The following is a 13,382-nucleotide window of genomic DNA, read 5'->3' as shown; positions in this document are numbered from 1 at the left end:
TCTCTGACCGATTTTTCATTACTTGCCGGAAAAATTTTTCCGGCAAGTATGTTGATCTGTTCGTTTGTCTGTCTGTTTGTCTGTCTGTCTGTCTGTCTGTCTGTCTGTCTGTCTGTTTGCAGCACTGCGTCTACACCGTTGCACGGCGAATCGCCAAACTTTGCACACATATTGGTCTTGCCCTGGAATAGACTGTGCCCAATTGATGACGTCATCGGTGACGTGGTTCGGCCGCCATCTTGGAAAAACTGAAAAACCTTGCACCTCTATATCTCCGAAAGTACTGAACAGAAAAAATTGAGACATGGCTCATTGTAAAGAACTCTCCATGGGGAATAAAATATGTAAATGATGACGTCATCAGTCACGTGGTTCGGTCGCCATCTTGGAAAAACGGCAAAACGTTGCGCCACTATATCTCCAAAAGTGCTGAACAGAAAAAATTGAGACATGGCTCATTGTAAAGAACTCTCCATGGGGAATAAAATATGTTAATGATGACGTCATATGTCACGTGGTCGGCCGCCATCTTGGAAAAACGGCAAAACTTTGCACCACTATATCTCCAAAAGTGCTGAACAGAAAAAATTGAGACATGGCTCATTGTAAAGAACTCTCCATGGGGAATAAAATATGTTAATGATGACGTCATCAGTCGCGTGGTCGGCCGCCATCTTGGAAAAACCGAAAAACCTAGCACCTCCATATCTCCGAAAGTGCTGAATAGAAAAAATTGAGACATGGCTCATTGTCAAGAACTCTCCATGTGGAATAAAATATGTTAATGATGACGTCATCGGTCACGTGGTGCGGCCGCCATCTTGGAAAAACGGGAAAAAAATTCACCTCCATATCTCCGAAAGTGCTGAATAGAAAAAATTGAGACATGGCTCATTGGAAAGAACTCTCCAGGGGGAATAAAATAAGTTAATGATGACGTCATCGGTCACGTGGTTCGGCCGCCATCTTGGAAAATCCGAAAAACGTTGCACCTCTATCTCCAAAAGTGCTGAACAGAAAAAATTGAGACATGGCTCATTGGAAAGAATTCTCCAGGGGGAATAAAATATGTTAATGATGTCGTCATCGGTCACGTGGTTCGGCCGCCATCTTGGAAAATCCGAAAAACGTTGCACCTCTATCTCCAAAAGTGCTGAACAGAAAAAATTGAGACATGGCTCATTGTAAAGAACTCTCCGTGGGGAATAAAATATGTTAATGATGATGTCATCGGTCAGGTGGTTCAGCCGCCATATTTGTCCTAAATGGCCGATAAAAAAGTAAATTCCGGCAAGTCCTCGGTCTCTGACCGATTTTTCATTTGTTTGTCTGTCTGTCTGTCTGTCTGTCTGTTTGTCTGTCTGTTTGCAGCACTGCGTCTACACCGTTGCACGTAGAATCGCCAAACTTTGCACAAATATTGGTCTTGCCCTGGAATAGACTGTGCCCAATTGATGACGTCATCGGTGACGTGGTTCGGCCGCCATCTTGGAAAAACCGAAAAACTTTGCACCTCTATATCTCCGAAAGTACTGTACAGAAAAAATTGAGACATGGCTCATTGTAAAGAACTCTCCATGGGGAATAAAATATGTAAATGATGACGTCATCAGTCACGTGGTTCGGGCGCCATCTTGGAAAAACGGCAAAACGTTGCGCCACTATATCTCCAAAAGTGCTGAACAGACAAAAATTGAGACATGGCTCATTGTAAAGAACTCGCCATGGGGAATAAACTATGTTAATGATGACGTCATCAGTCACGTGGTCGGCCGCCATCTTGGAAAAACCGAAAAACTTAGCGCCTCCATATCTCCGAAAGTGCTGAATAGAAAAAATTGAGACATGGCTCATTGTAAAGAACTCTCCATGGGGAATAAAATATGTTAATGATGACGTCATCGGTCACGTGGTTCGGCCGCCATATTTGTCCTAAATGGCCGATAAAAAAGTACATTCCGGCAAGTCCTCGGTCTCTGACCGATTTTTCATTTGTTTGTTTGTTAGTTTGTCACGCCACTCGTCCTTTAGTTCTGGGCCGATTACATCCAGACTTGCCACACTGCATCAACATGACCCCAATTAGTGTACAAGGTGTTTTATTTTATCTTGCCGGTAGTCTTGAGGAGGCCAGGAAGAGGGGGAAGCGGAGGGATGTCAATTCTCCATGTAAATCGTATCGTCCAGCGCCACCTCCAGGTGTGAGAGGGTATTACAAGATCCACCCTTTACAGTACAGTAATCCTGTCCCCATGTTTTCCAGTGCAGTGATGTGTTTTAAAATGTAAGCAGTGAGCATGTAAGCTGGGATTTTTGTATTTATTTTCGGAAGCGATTTAGGCAGCTGCCAGTTGCCTATACACTGCCACAATTAAGGTATGCGTCAGAAGAACGTGTTGCATGTTTGGAAGATGATTGCCAGTGGGGCGGGTACTCTCCGAGTAATCCATAATCCACGGATGTGTTCCATTGACTTTTTTTTTTTTGTTTGTATGCAGAATCGAGGCTCGTAAAAGAGATAACATTTATCCCAAAAAAAATAAAATCAAAGAGACAAACAAAATATATAAAAAGAGGGAGCGGTAGACAAGATGGGGAGAGAAGGGGAAGCACACAAACACAACATCTCCTTGTTCCAGAGGAGGGCAAAAAGAGGAATGAAGGAGTGAAGGTGAGCAGAGAGTCTTGATTTTGGCAGTTTAACCAGAAGAGGGTTGCAGACAGATCTTGTGCGACCTGTAGGAATATTTGGGGGACAGAGTCCAGAGAGAGCTGGGGGAGCAAGGCCGGAGAGGAGTCGGTAGAAGACGGAAAGACCACCAACCTGCCTGCGGTGAGTAAGTGAAAGGCCCTTGGAGATAGCTTCATCACGGGAGAGATTCCAATGATTCTGAACGCTTTGGTTTCAACAGCGTGAAGACGAGCTAGGTGTGAGGCAGGAGCACCAGCCCAGAGGGGAGAGCAGTACTCCATTGAGCTGCGGAAGAAAGCCTTGTATGTGGTGAGGAGCTCAGGTGTGCCAAGGAAGGACTTCGCACGACGGAGGATGCCCAGTCGGTGACTGGCTTTGGAGGCCAGCTTGGAAATGTGGTTTTCCCAGGAAAGATCACAGCAGACAGTGAGACCCAAAAGCTTGAATGACAGAACTTCTTGGAGAGGATTATTCAGAAAGTGGATGGGAGGGTTGTCCAGTCGGTCTTTTCGGAGAGACATCGTAAGAGTGTGAGATTTGTCAGGATTGAAAGACATGTTCCACTTGTTTGCACAGTCTGTGATTTTGTCCAGGTCTACAGAGAGTGAGGAGGCTGCAGAATGCCGATCTGAGGGATGAGGAATGGAGCGGCAGAGAGTGGAGTCATCAGCAAAGAGATAGAGAGGATTTTCAAGAGAGTCAGAGAGATCATTGATGAAGACCAGAAAAAGCACAGGGCCCAGAACACTGCCTTGGGGAACTCCAACCTGAACAGGAAGAGGAGATGAGAGAAACCCATTCAGAGCCACACGTTGACTGCGACTAGAGAGGAAGTCTGCCAGCCATGCGTGGATATTTCCATGGATACCAAAGGAGGAGAGTTTGGTGAGCAGAGCGGGGTGCCAGACCGTATCGAAGGCACGTGATATGTCAAGGGAGACAGCTCTAATTTCCTGTTTGGCATTGAGGACCTCCATCCATTGTTGAGACAGCAGAAGCAGCATGTCCAGAGTAGAGTGACCTGGTCTGAAACCAAATTGATGATCAGAGATCAAGCCATTGGAGAAGAGGAAAGATTTCATATCTGAAGCAATGATGGATTCCATGACTTTGCTGATAATTGGGAGAAGGCTGATTGGTCTGTAGTTGCTGGGATCTGTTTTTGCACCTTTTTTGTGCAAAGCGGTGATGTTGGCCGATTTCCAAGCAGATGGCAGATGACCTTGAGCAAAAGAGAGGGTGAAGAGAACAGAGAGAGGGAGTGAAAGAGCGGAAGAACAGGATTTTAGGACCCGTGGGCTGATGCCGTCAGGTCCAGTTGCAGAATCAGAGTCGAGGGTTGACAGAAACTTTTCCACCTCGTCAGTAGGAAAGGACACAGAGTCCAGGAGCAGCTGGGTACGACTGGGTACGGTAGGTACAGAGAGGGATGGGTTTGGGACACAAGATTTAGAGGCAAACACAGAGTTGAGGCATTCAGCTTTTTCACGCGCGGAGTCAGCCGTGTGGCCGTTTGAGGTGAGGGAGGGGATGGAGGGGGAACAAACACCAGAAACAGATTTGACCAGACGCCACCAGGATTTGGAAGAGGGAGACAGATAAGAGAGTTCTGTCTTGAGAACGGAGAGATATTGTTTCCTGGCTCTCCTGAGGGTGGACACACACTTGTTTCGGGCTTTGTGAAAGGAAATGAGATTTCCTTCCGTTGGATTTGCTTTCCAGGAGACGAAGGCAAGTTGTTTATGGGCAACAGCCTCACCACAAGATTCCGTGTACCATGGACGGGAGGAAGGGTATGACAACTGAAGACGAGATGGGATAAATCTGTGCATGAGAGAGAGAGAGAGCAATTTACTTTGGAAGAATTCCCAGGATGAGTTGATGTCAGAGGCAGTCGAGATGAGAGACCAGTCCAGATGATTGATGGCTGCTTGAAGACCGTGACAGGTGACCTGAGTGAAATGCCAAACTCGTCGACGCTGAGGAGGCTCTCTGAGAATGGTCAGAGAGATGTCCACTTTAACAAGCACATGATCAGATGAGCCAATTGGAGCAGAATAAGAGCAGCAGACATTTTCAGGGAAGTTAGTCATAACCAAGTCCAGAAGAGAAGATGCTCCGTTGACTGAGATCAGGGTCGGGAAATTGACAGATTGTGTCAGTCCCAGTGAGTCGCAGAAGTCCTTTTCTGAGGAGCCATGGCTGGTGAGAGAGATACCCACACCCAGCCAATTGGCATGGTGACAATTGAAATCACCACATATGAGGAAGAGAGAGTTGGGATGAGTAGATAGAGGTTGGTCCATATTATTGGACAGCTAGATGTAGATGGAGTCATCACTGTTTGGTGGACGGTACAACACACATATGAACAAAAGGTGGGAGCGAAGGGGAAGCCGTAACCAGAGGTATTCCTGGGGGTGAGGTGGAGAGAGGGCAGTGCAGGGCGAGTGAGGAAGAGAGTTTTTGATAAAGACAGCAACCCCACCTCCAGGACGAGGCTCAGGTCTATCATACCGGAGGAGGGAGTAACCCGGGAGAGATACTAAGGAATCAGAGACATCATGAAGGAGGAAAGTTTCTGTTAAGCAGATCACGTCTGGTTTGTCCGAAGCAACCTGTATGGAGAGATCAGTCAAGTTGGAGCGAAGGCCCCAGATGTATGAGGTCCATACCATTAATGAAGAGGATGGGGGAACATCGGATACAGTACAGGGGGGGAGGGGTAGGGTAAGATGTGGAAGAGGAGGAAGAGGTAGGGAGAGTTGTTGAAGGTGTGTCAGAGATTTCAGAATAGCTCGGAGAAAGGGACGGATGGGGCGGACAAAAGGTTTTATGGTGATTGGGTGAGGCACAGTGGGGTGTTATTTGAGGAGGGGGAAGAGCGAGACAGAACGTTGTGGGAGATGGAGGTGAGAGTTGGAAGGGGGAAGAAGCAGGGAGGACGCTTTGAGGAGGAGGGGTGAGAGGGGGGGAAATGAAGAAGAAATGAGGGTGGGGAGACTTGAAGGGGAGGGCCGAGGGGGGAGTTTAGGAGGGAAGGGACAAGGGGGGGGGGGGATTTGAAAGGGATGGGAAATGGGGGAGATTTGGGGGGGAGGGTTGAGGGGGGAGTCTAGGAAGGGAGGGGTGAGGGGGAGTCTCGGAGGGGAGGGGTGAGGGGGAGTCTAGGAGGGGAGGGGTGTGGGGGGAGTTTAGGAGGGAAGGGGCAAGGGGGGAGATTTGAAAGGGATGGGTGATGGGGAGGATTTGGAGGGGAGGGGCAAGGGGGAAGATTTGAAAGGGATGGGTGATGGGGAAGATTTGGAGGGGAGGGGCAAGGGGGAAGATTTGAAAGCGATGGGTGATGGGGAAGATTTGGAGGGGAGGGGCAAGGGAGGAGATTTGGAGGGGAGGTGTGATGGGGAAGTTTTGGAGGGGAGGGGTGATGGGGAAGATTAGTAGGGGAGGGGTGAGATTGGATTTTAGAAAGTGTGCGATTAATGGGAAGCGAACATTTATTGCAAAATGAGTGTCTTGTGACCTTCGAGTCAAAAATACGTTTGAGGACGCTGGAGGGGGGATGGCGTGCAGGTGAGTTTAGGGAATGTAGGAAAGAGGAACTGTATAAATAAATAAATAAAAAATAAAAAATCTGTTAGGGTTAGGGTTAGGGTTAGGGTTAGGGTTAGGGTTAGGAACTGTAAGAGGAAAGAGGAACTGTAAGAGTTGGAATTTTTTTTTGGAATGAATAGATTCGGTGAGCAAGTCGAAAACACCCTTTTAAAGAAGAAGAAGAAAAAGGTGTTATAATATACGACAGAATATAGTACTTCAGGGGAAAGTTTTAAAAACATTTTTAAATTTAACAGTGAAAATTATCTGGGGAAATGGAGGTGAAACACGTGATCGAAGAACGAACGAACGAATAAGAACAACGAATAAACGAATAAGAACAACGAATAAGAATAAAGAAGGATTTTTTTATTATTTTTTTGGAGTTGAGATTTTAAACAAGGACGTATGGGGTGAAAAGACTGGGAAAAACAGAGAACGAAAGTAGTTGGAGCACAATCGACGGACCGCTGAGAGAAAAACAAAGCCTCAAGGTAGGACACGGTAGCCTGCAAGGCCTCAAAAGGCGTGACACCAATTAACCGACGATTTTTTATACAGGTATGAAAAATTAACACCGAGAATCTTCCTAAGGACACACTCACTATAGGTACACACACCGAAAGATAAATACCGTTTCGACAAAAACACAATTGTGAACAATTACTTAACTTCGAAAGCGTGAGAGCGTGGACAGCTTCGAAAAAACGTGACCTCGCCGACAAAGATCTCGCGAGATCCCAGGCCAATGTGCTCACCACATCTGACCATGATGTTATACCGGTAACTCGCAGGAGAGAATGGACATCAGGCTGAGAGCGAACAGTTCCTGGGAATAGAGATTTGTCCATCATATGTATTGCTGCGGTTTTGAGATTGGCACATTGAAGGCATTAAAGGTTAACGGTTTGCCCCCCATAGTTAGTCACACGAGCAACATATAGGCCCATTTGTAGTATAGTTATGTCTTAGTATGTGTAAGAATAGGCCATTTCCCCTCTTAGTACCTGCGTTGTGTAAAGACAGGAGAGTAGGCCCCATTCATTTTGCTCCCACCTCCAATTCTACCTCTATGGGCATAATCCATCCCGCGCCCCATTTGGCTGTCCCCTAGTCAAGCTAACACGAGGTAGGCCTAAAAAGGTGGGGGCGGCGTTGAGGTCGGGAGCAGCAGAGGCAATGACGGTAAGAGCCACCAGCCAATCAGAGCTCTAGCGGCATGGCGTGAGAGGGCGTGGTAAAGTGCGTCTGGTGAGTTCCAGAAGGTTCGTGGGGCGTGCCTATGTAACCCGCTGCGCAAAGCCCTCGAAAGGACTTGTACCAGTGGCGAAAGGACTTGCAGAGGATAGGCGCGTTGTTTGAGGACTTGCGCAGAGAGAGAGAAGAAGAGGCGTTGAACCGTACAAGTACGCGGGCGCGGCCAGACGCGCCGGTGACGCATATAGTACATTTTCCAGCCAAGCGAGTAAGCGCGGCCATAGCCGCAAATGAATAACCGCCAGCCGCACCAAAGTCCGCGCCCTACCATTCGCCCCGTGATAACCCGCTCCGTTCAGACAACATGCAGCGAGCTCCTGCTTTCACCTATATCCATCTCCAAGGGACGTGCCGGGGACCGAGAGAGCTGCACGTGAGCCATCCCTGGAGGCGCTGGTGAACATCAACCTGCCAATCAGCAATCCCCGTGTGAGTGTGTGTGAGACGGGCCCGTTTGTCCTGGGTATTAAGAATAAGACTGTATAAGCTGCTCTGTGTCTCTTCATCCTGTACTGTACAGTGTACATGCGTGTGATAGTAATTAAACCATTTGTTCTTCCTTTCTTTCCAATTCGATCGTCTTTGTGATTTCGCCATTGACTAAGCGTGGTACGAATCGAACCGCTTGAATCGGGGTCTAGTAATTAATAATAGCGCGAATCACGTGTACGCAAACCGCTCGGTGTATCAACAACACACGTGGTTCGTGCGAGGCTTATCTCCTCGTTTCAGGGCAGCGCTAGCATTTAGGTAACAGCAAATTTGGTCCTGAAACCCTATTTGGCACTGTCCGGAAGGGACGTGATAGGTCTCGGGTCGCGCCAGGTCAGTCAAGACAAGGGAACTAATCCCCCCTTGATAAGGGGAGAAGGCCGGCGGCAGATCCACAACAGTATGTTCTTATGCTCCAGTTCAATCTTCCCTTTGACTGAAGGCTAATCGCAAAATTGAGGATTCCATCTCTCCGATCTCCCTTTTGGTTTGAAATGATACTTCATAGGTCGTGCACCTTAAAATGAACTTTACTGATATCCGATTATAGTTCAGCTCAGGAGCAAGGTAATAAAATTAACCGATTAGAGTTGTAGACAGCGCTGGAGCCAAAGAACGTACGTCCGTGCACATAAGAGCTTACCACTGTCTACAGAGGAGAGATCTCGTGAGATTTATTAAACTTCTATAATCACTCATGTGACCCTTGAACCAAAAGCGAAAACAAAACCTGTTATTGAAGAAGAACCTGAAATAAAATAAATAAAATACCCAAATACTTCTCCAAAGTTTCAACTCAAAAGGAACCAGGTAATCGTTTTATTTTATTTTTTCTGATACAATGCTGTTAACTCCCAGTTTCAGATTGTACACTCGATTCACACTTTGCTTTTGCACGTCTGTAGACAGTGGTAAGCTCTTTTGTGCACGGACGTACGTTCTTTGACTCCAGCGCTGTCTACAACTCTAATCGGTTTATTTTACTACCTTGCTCCTGAGCTGAACTATAATCGGATATCAGTAAGGCTCATTTTAAGGTGCACTACCTATGAAGTATCATTTCAAACCAAAAGGGAGATCGGAGAGATGGAATCCTTAATTTTGCGATTAGCCTTCAGTCAAAGGGAAGATTGAACTGGAACATAAGAACATACATATGATGGACAAATCTCCATTCCCATGAACTGTTCGCTCTCAGCCTGAAGTCCATTCTCTCCTGAGAGTTACCGGCATAACATCATGGTCAGATGTGGTGAGCACATTGGCCTAATGTCGATATTGGATCATGAACAACGATGTTGGCATAGTTTCCCAGCGAAGCATTTAATCTGCGGCGTGTGCAAAATGGAGAAAAAAAATTGCTCTTTTGCTCCAATGAAGGATAAGAGCCTGGTGTTGGCTTAGCGGTTAGGGTGCCGGGTTGGGATCCTAGGATCCTGGGTTCGAATCCCAGTGGATCACTGAATTAACGCCAGGGGGGTTGACTCAGCCTGCCATCCTTCTGAGGTCGGCAAATCGAGTACCAGTTCACTGGTAATTTCCTGTGTGTCGCAAGAGGCGACAGGGTTGGTGGCAGGAAGGGCATCCGGCCATAAAACATTGCTTCAAAAAGGGGATCACGGTGCCCAAAAAAGGCCAACTCCTGCTCTGTGGGGAAAAATTGTCTCTAAAGGTGGTTCTTCTTCTTCTTCTCCAATGAAGGATAAATTCCCAAAACATCGTTATCTTTCCTTCCCATGGCAGATGGCATACTTTCACCGAATGGTCTGTTTATTTCATCCATTCTAACACCGGAATCAATCCAGTAGCTCGACACTGTACCCTCTGTGGCAAGTGTGTCCTTCCTCGGATGCGGTGAACCAAAACTGAACACGATGTTCCAGATGAGGCCCTCACTAAATCTGTGTATAGCGTTAAAACTACTTATTTATTCCTAATTTATCCCCTACGAATACAACCGAAAACCCCTTTAGCTTTACCTGGCATTGTGCTGTCTGCTTTCCCCCCGTATCTATTACCACCCCCAGATTCTCCCATGTTAGATGCTCCAAGATCACCCCTTGCATCATGTAATCCCCATTTTCATCATTCTTACCCATCCCCAGCCCCTTTCACTTGTTCAGGTCAAACTGCATCTACCAAACATTTGCCCAATCAGTGCAAGTATCAATACTTTCCTGAATCTGATCACTTCCCTCTTTATTATCTACCTTCCCTCCAAGCTTTGTGTCATCTCCAAATTTGGAAAGCCTACTCTTAACCGCACATTCCAAATCGTTGATGTAAATTATTAATAATAATAAAGGTCCTAGCGCTGACCCCTGATGTACCCCACTACTTACATCCTCCCAGCTAGACATCCTCCCACTCACAGCCACTATTTCCTTCCTATCACTAATCCGGTTTCCAATCCAGGTAGCTACCTGACCAGCCACTCCACAAGCCCTTACCTTGGCTAACAACCACCTATGTGGTAACCTATTTAAATGCCTTCTTAACGTCTAGATATACGATGTCAACTGTAATTCCCTCATCCAACCATTCAGAAACTGCTTCATATGAATGAATGAATGAATGAATGAATGAATGATCGTTTTAAGGCCATTTTCCCCGCTAGAGCGGGGGTTAGCCTTGCGGGCCCCATGACAATCATGGTTCCCTGTTTGAGGCAATGTTTTTATGGCCGGATGCCCTTCCTGACGCCAACCCTTGGTCACGCTCTTACGATGCGCAGGGATACGGTGTACCTATTCTAAACCGGGGTACACACCGGGATCATTCATCCCAGCAAGCTGGTACTCAATTTGCCGACCTCGGAAGGATGACAGGCTGAGTCAACCCCCCTGGTGTTAATTTAGCGATCGACCGGGATTCGAACCCAGGATCCGAGGATCCCAAGCCGGCACCCTAACCGCTAAGCCAACACCAGGCTATGATAACTTCATAGAACTCTAAAAACGATTTCTGAGACAAGACCGACCTTTGGTAAACCCATACTGACTGTCTTTAATTTGTTTGTATTTATTTAATCAGTTCCTCATCTGGTCCCCAATTAAGATGTCCAACACCTTCCCCACAACTAAGCCTGCAGGTCTATAGTTCCCCAATTCTTTATTAAATAACGCAGTGACATTTGCTATTGTATCCTGGGTTAGAATCCCACCTGAGCTGTAACTGTACAAGTATAAACTGCCGTCCTGGTGCTTCTCATACGGGACGAGTCACCGTGTGTCAGCACTGCTCATTGGTGGATGCTAAATATCCCACAATGCCTTTCGTGAAGAGCGAGCGAGTCATCACCGGCATCCTGCGTGAACGATAGCTGCAAATGCAATGGCAAACTACCCAACGTAACCCTTGCCCAGGAACTGCTTCGCCACCACAGACGTTCCATAAACGATGACGCATTGATGATGAACGCAAGCATTCCGTGCGCCGTTTTAACATTCCAATGGCAACGTGAGAAAAAAAAACACCACAGATACGCACAATAAAAAAATAAGTGTACGAAGTGACGTCACGCGGCCAATGGGCGTCCGCGTTACTCAGCCTTGGGCACCAGTGAGCCATTAGACCCTCAATCGGTCACGTTAACACTCCTACCTGAGCCATAATCAGGATAAAAGCGCTTCCATCCGAACTCCAAACTTCGTTTGAATCTGCGAGGCGATCCTGAGTCCAAAATGGCGAGACTGGATACCGGACAAGGCGAGAGACGGGAGGAAGTAGTGCACCAATGTGGAACGATGATGCTGCACTCGGCCAACACAATCGACCAATCGGTAGCCTTGTTATTAGTCGGTGGCGATTCCGGTCCCCGATTGGTGCATTTGCATGAGGTTTTCGTTGAACGTCATGAGCTATTCTATTTACCGAGATATATAATTATAATAATATTTCTGTGTACATGTGCAGTTAAAGCATTCGTGCTCGCATAAATGAAGCAATCATTAAAAATGCAATAATGCAAATGCAATGCAATAAAATTCAATGCAATGAGGCAATAAAAAAAAATCGCTATGACGCTATGAAACGCTATGAACGCTATGACGCTATGAAACGCTATGACGCTATGAACGCTATGACGCTATGAAAAAAAAATCGCTATGACGCTATGAAACGCTATGAACGCTATGACGCTATGAAACGCTATGACGCTATGACGCTATGAAAAAAAAAAATCGCTCGCTTTACCAAGGGGCTCGCTCCCCCGCCCCTCCCCTCCCCTCCCCTTCCCCCTCCCCTTCCCCTCCCCCCCTCCCCCTCCCCTTCCCCTCCCCCCTCCCCCTTCCCCTTCCCCTCCCCCCCCTCCCCCTCCCCTTCCCTCCCCTCCCCCTCCCCTTCCCCTCCCCCCTCCCCCCTCCCCCCTTTCCCCCTTCCACCTCCCCCTCCCCCCTCCCCCCTTCCCCTCCCCCTCCCCTTTCCCCCCTCCCCCTCCCCTTCCCCCTCCCCCCCTCCCCCTCCCCTTCCCCCTCCCCACCCCTCCCCCGCCGGCAATGCCGGGTACTTCTGCTAGTCATCAATAAACCAACATGTATAAATGAGTGCTTTATATTATGTGCCGGAACAAAATGTTGTGGAGGAACATAAAGATAAGCATCCATGATCATTGTCGATACGTCTAGGACTCGAAGTCTGTCTACCCTACCCGCCACGATCGTGGACCTACCAAATATGGTAATTATATGGGCGTGTTCTAGCCACTACTTCTGCAAATGATTTAAAATGACGTCACCCCAAATAACGAATCACGACCTTTCTTACATACAATAACCGGGATAAATTTTGAAAGCTTGCTTCTAATTGGTGGAGAGAAGCCGATGACGAAACAACATTTCCGACCTATGAACCGGTAAATCCAACACGTCATGGGTTAAAGCAAGGTAGCAGGTTAAGGTCGACAACAACATATGCATTAATCGATTTGGTGAAAAATCAGGAATTAAAATTGTAAACACCAATATTTCTTGAAAGAAAATATTCTGTAATTGTATTTTCCATGTCAACTGCTTTACATCAACATGGCCTACAAGTCTAAACATTTAGTTGTTTGCACATTATTACCCAATGTTCAAACTTGACACAGATAATGAAATTATGGGTTACATAAGGACGTACTCTTTGTTCGAGATCAGATCCAAGATGGCCGACTGGCGGCCATTTTGTTCCTTAAACGTGTCCCCAACCATTTCTCGGACACGCATGGTCCGATTTCGTTCAAACTTCGCACAAGCACAGTACATGATGGCATACACGTGCACCTCACTTTATTTTGCGATCTGATCAAAGATGGCTGACTGGTCGACTGGCGGCCATTTTTATTGTAAACAAAAACCCAGTATTGACC

The 13,382-nt window shown here is 47.0% G+C and overlaps 1 protein-coding gene across 7 annotated transcripts in view; it reads right to left on the bottom strand.

Annotated features, from left to right (window-relative positions):
- The window catches only part of HMGXB3 (HMG-box containing 3), a 121,324-nt gene extending 109,526 nt beyond the window's left edge, over positions 1 to 11,798 (bottom strand). For 2 of the 7 annotated variants that reach the window (XM_068135503.2, XM_078768108.1), the window contains exon 1: positions 11,639 to 11,772. In XM_068135503.2, coding sequence (XP_067991604.2) covers positions 11,639 to 11,647 — 9 coding nt within the window. In that variant the 5' untranslated portion in view covers positions 11,648 to 11,772. Of the gene's footprint in view, positions 1 to 11,198; positions 11,492 to 11,638 lie in introns of those variants that run through there. The other 5 variants (XM_068135501.2, XM_068135505.2, XR_010986955.2 and 2 more) reach the window with 4 other exon arrangements.
- Between the last annotated feature and the right edge of the window lie 1,584 nt (positions 11,799 to 13,382).

This window comes from Myxine glutinosa, chromosome 14 (assembly GCF_964187855.1).
Source record: "Myxine glutinosa chromosome 14, kmMyxGlut1.1, whole genome shotgun sequence".
NCBI classification, from domain to species: Eukaryota; Metazoa; Chordata; class Myxini; order Myxiniformes; family Myxinidae; genus Myxine; species Myxine glutinosa.
This window is presented reverse-complemented; position numbering and strand designations above follow the sequence as displayed.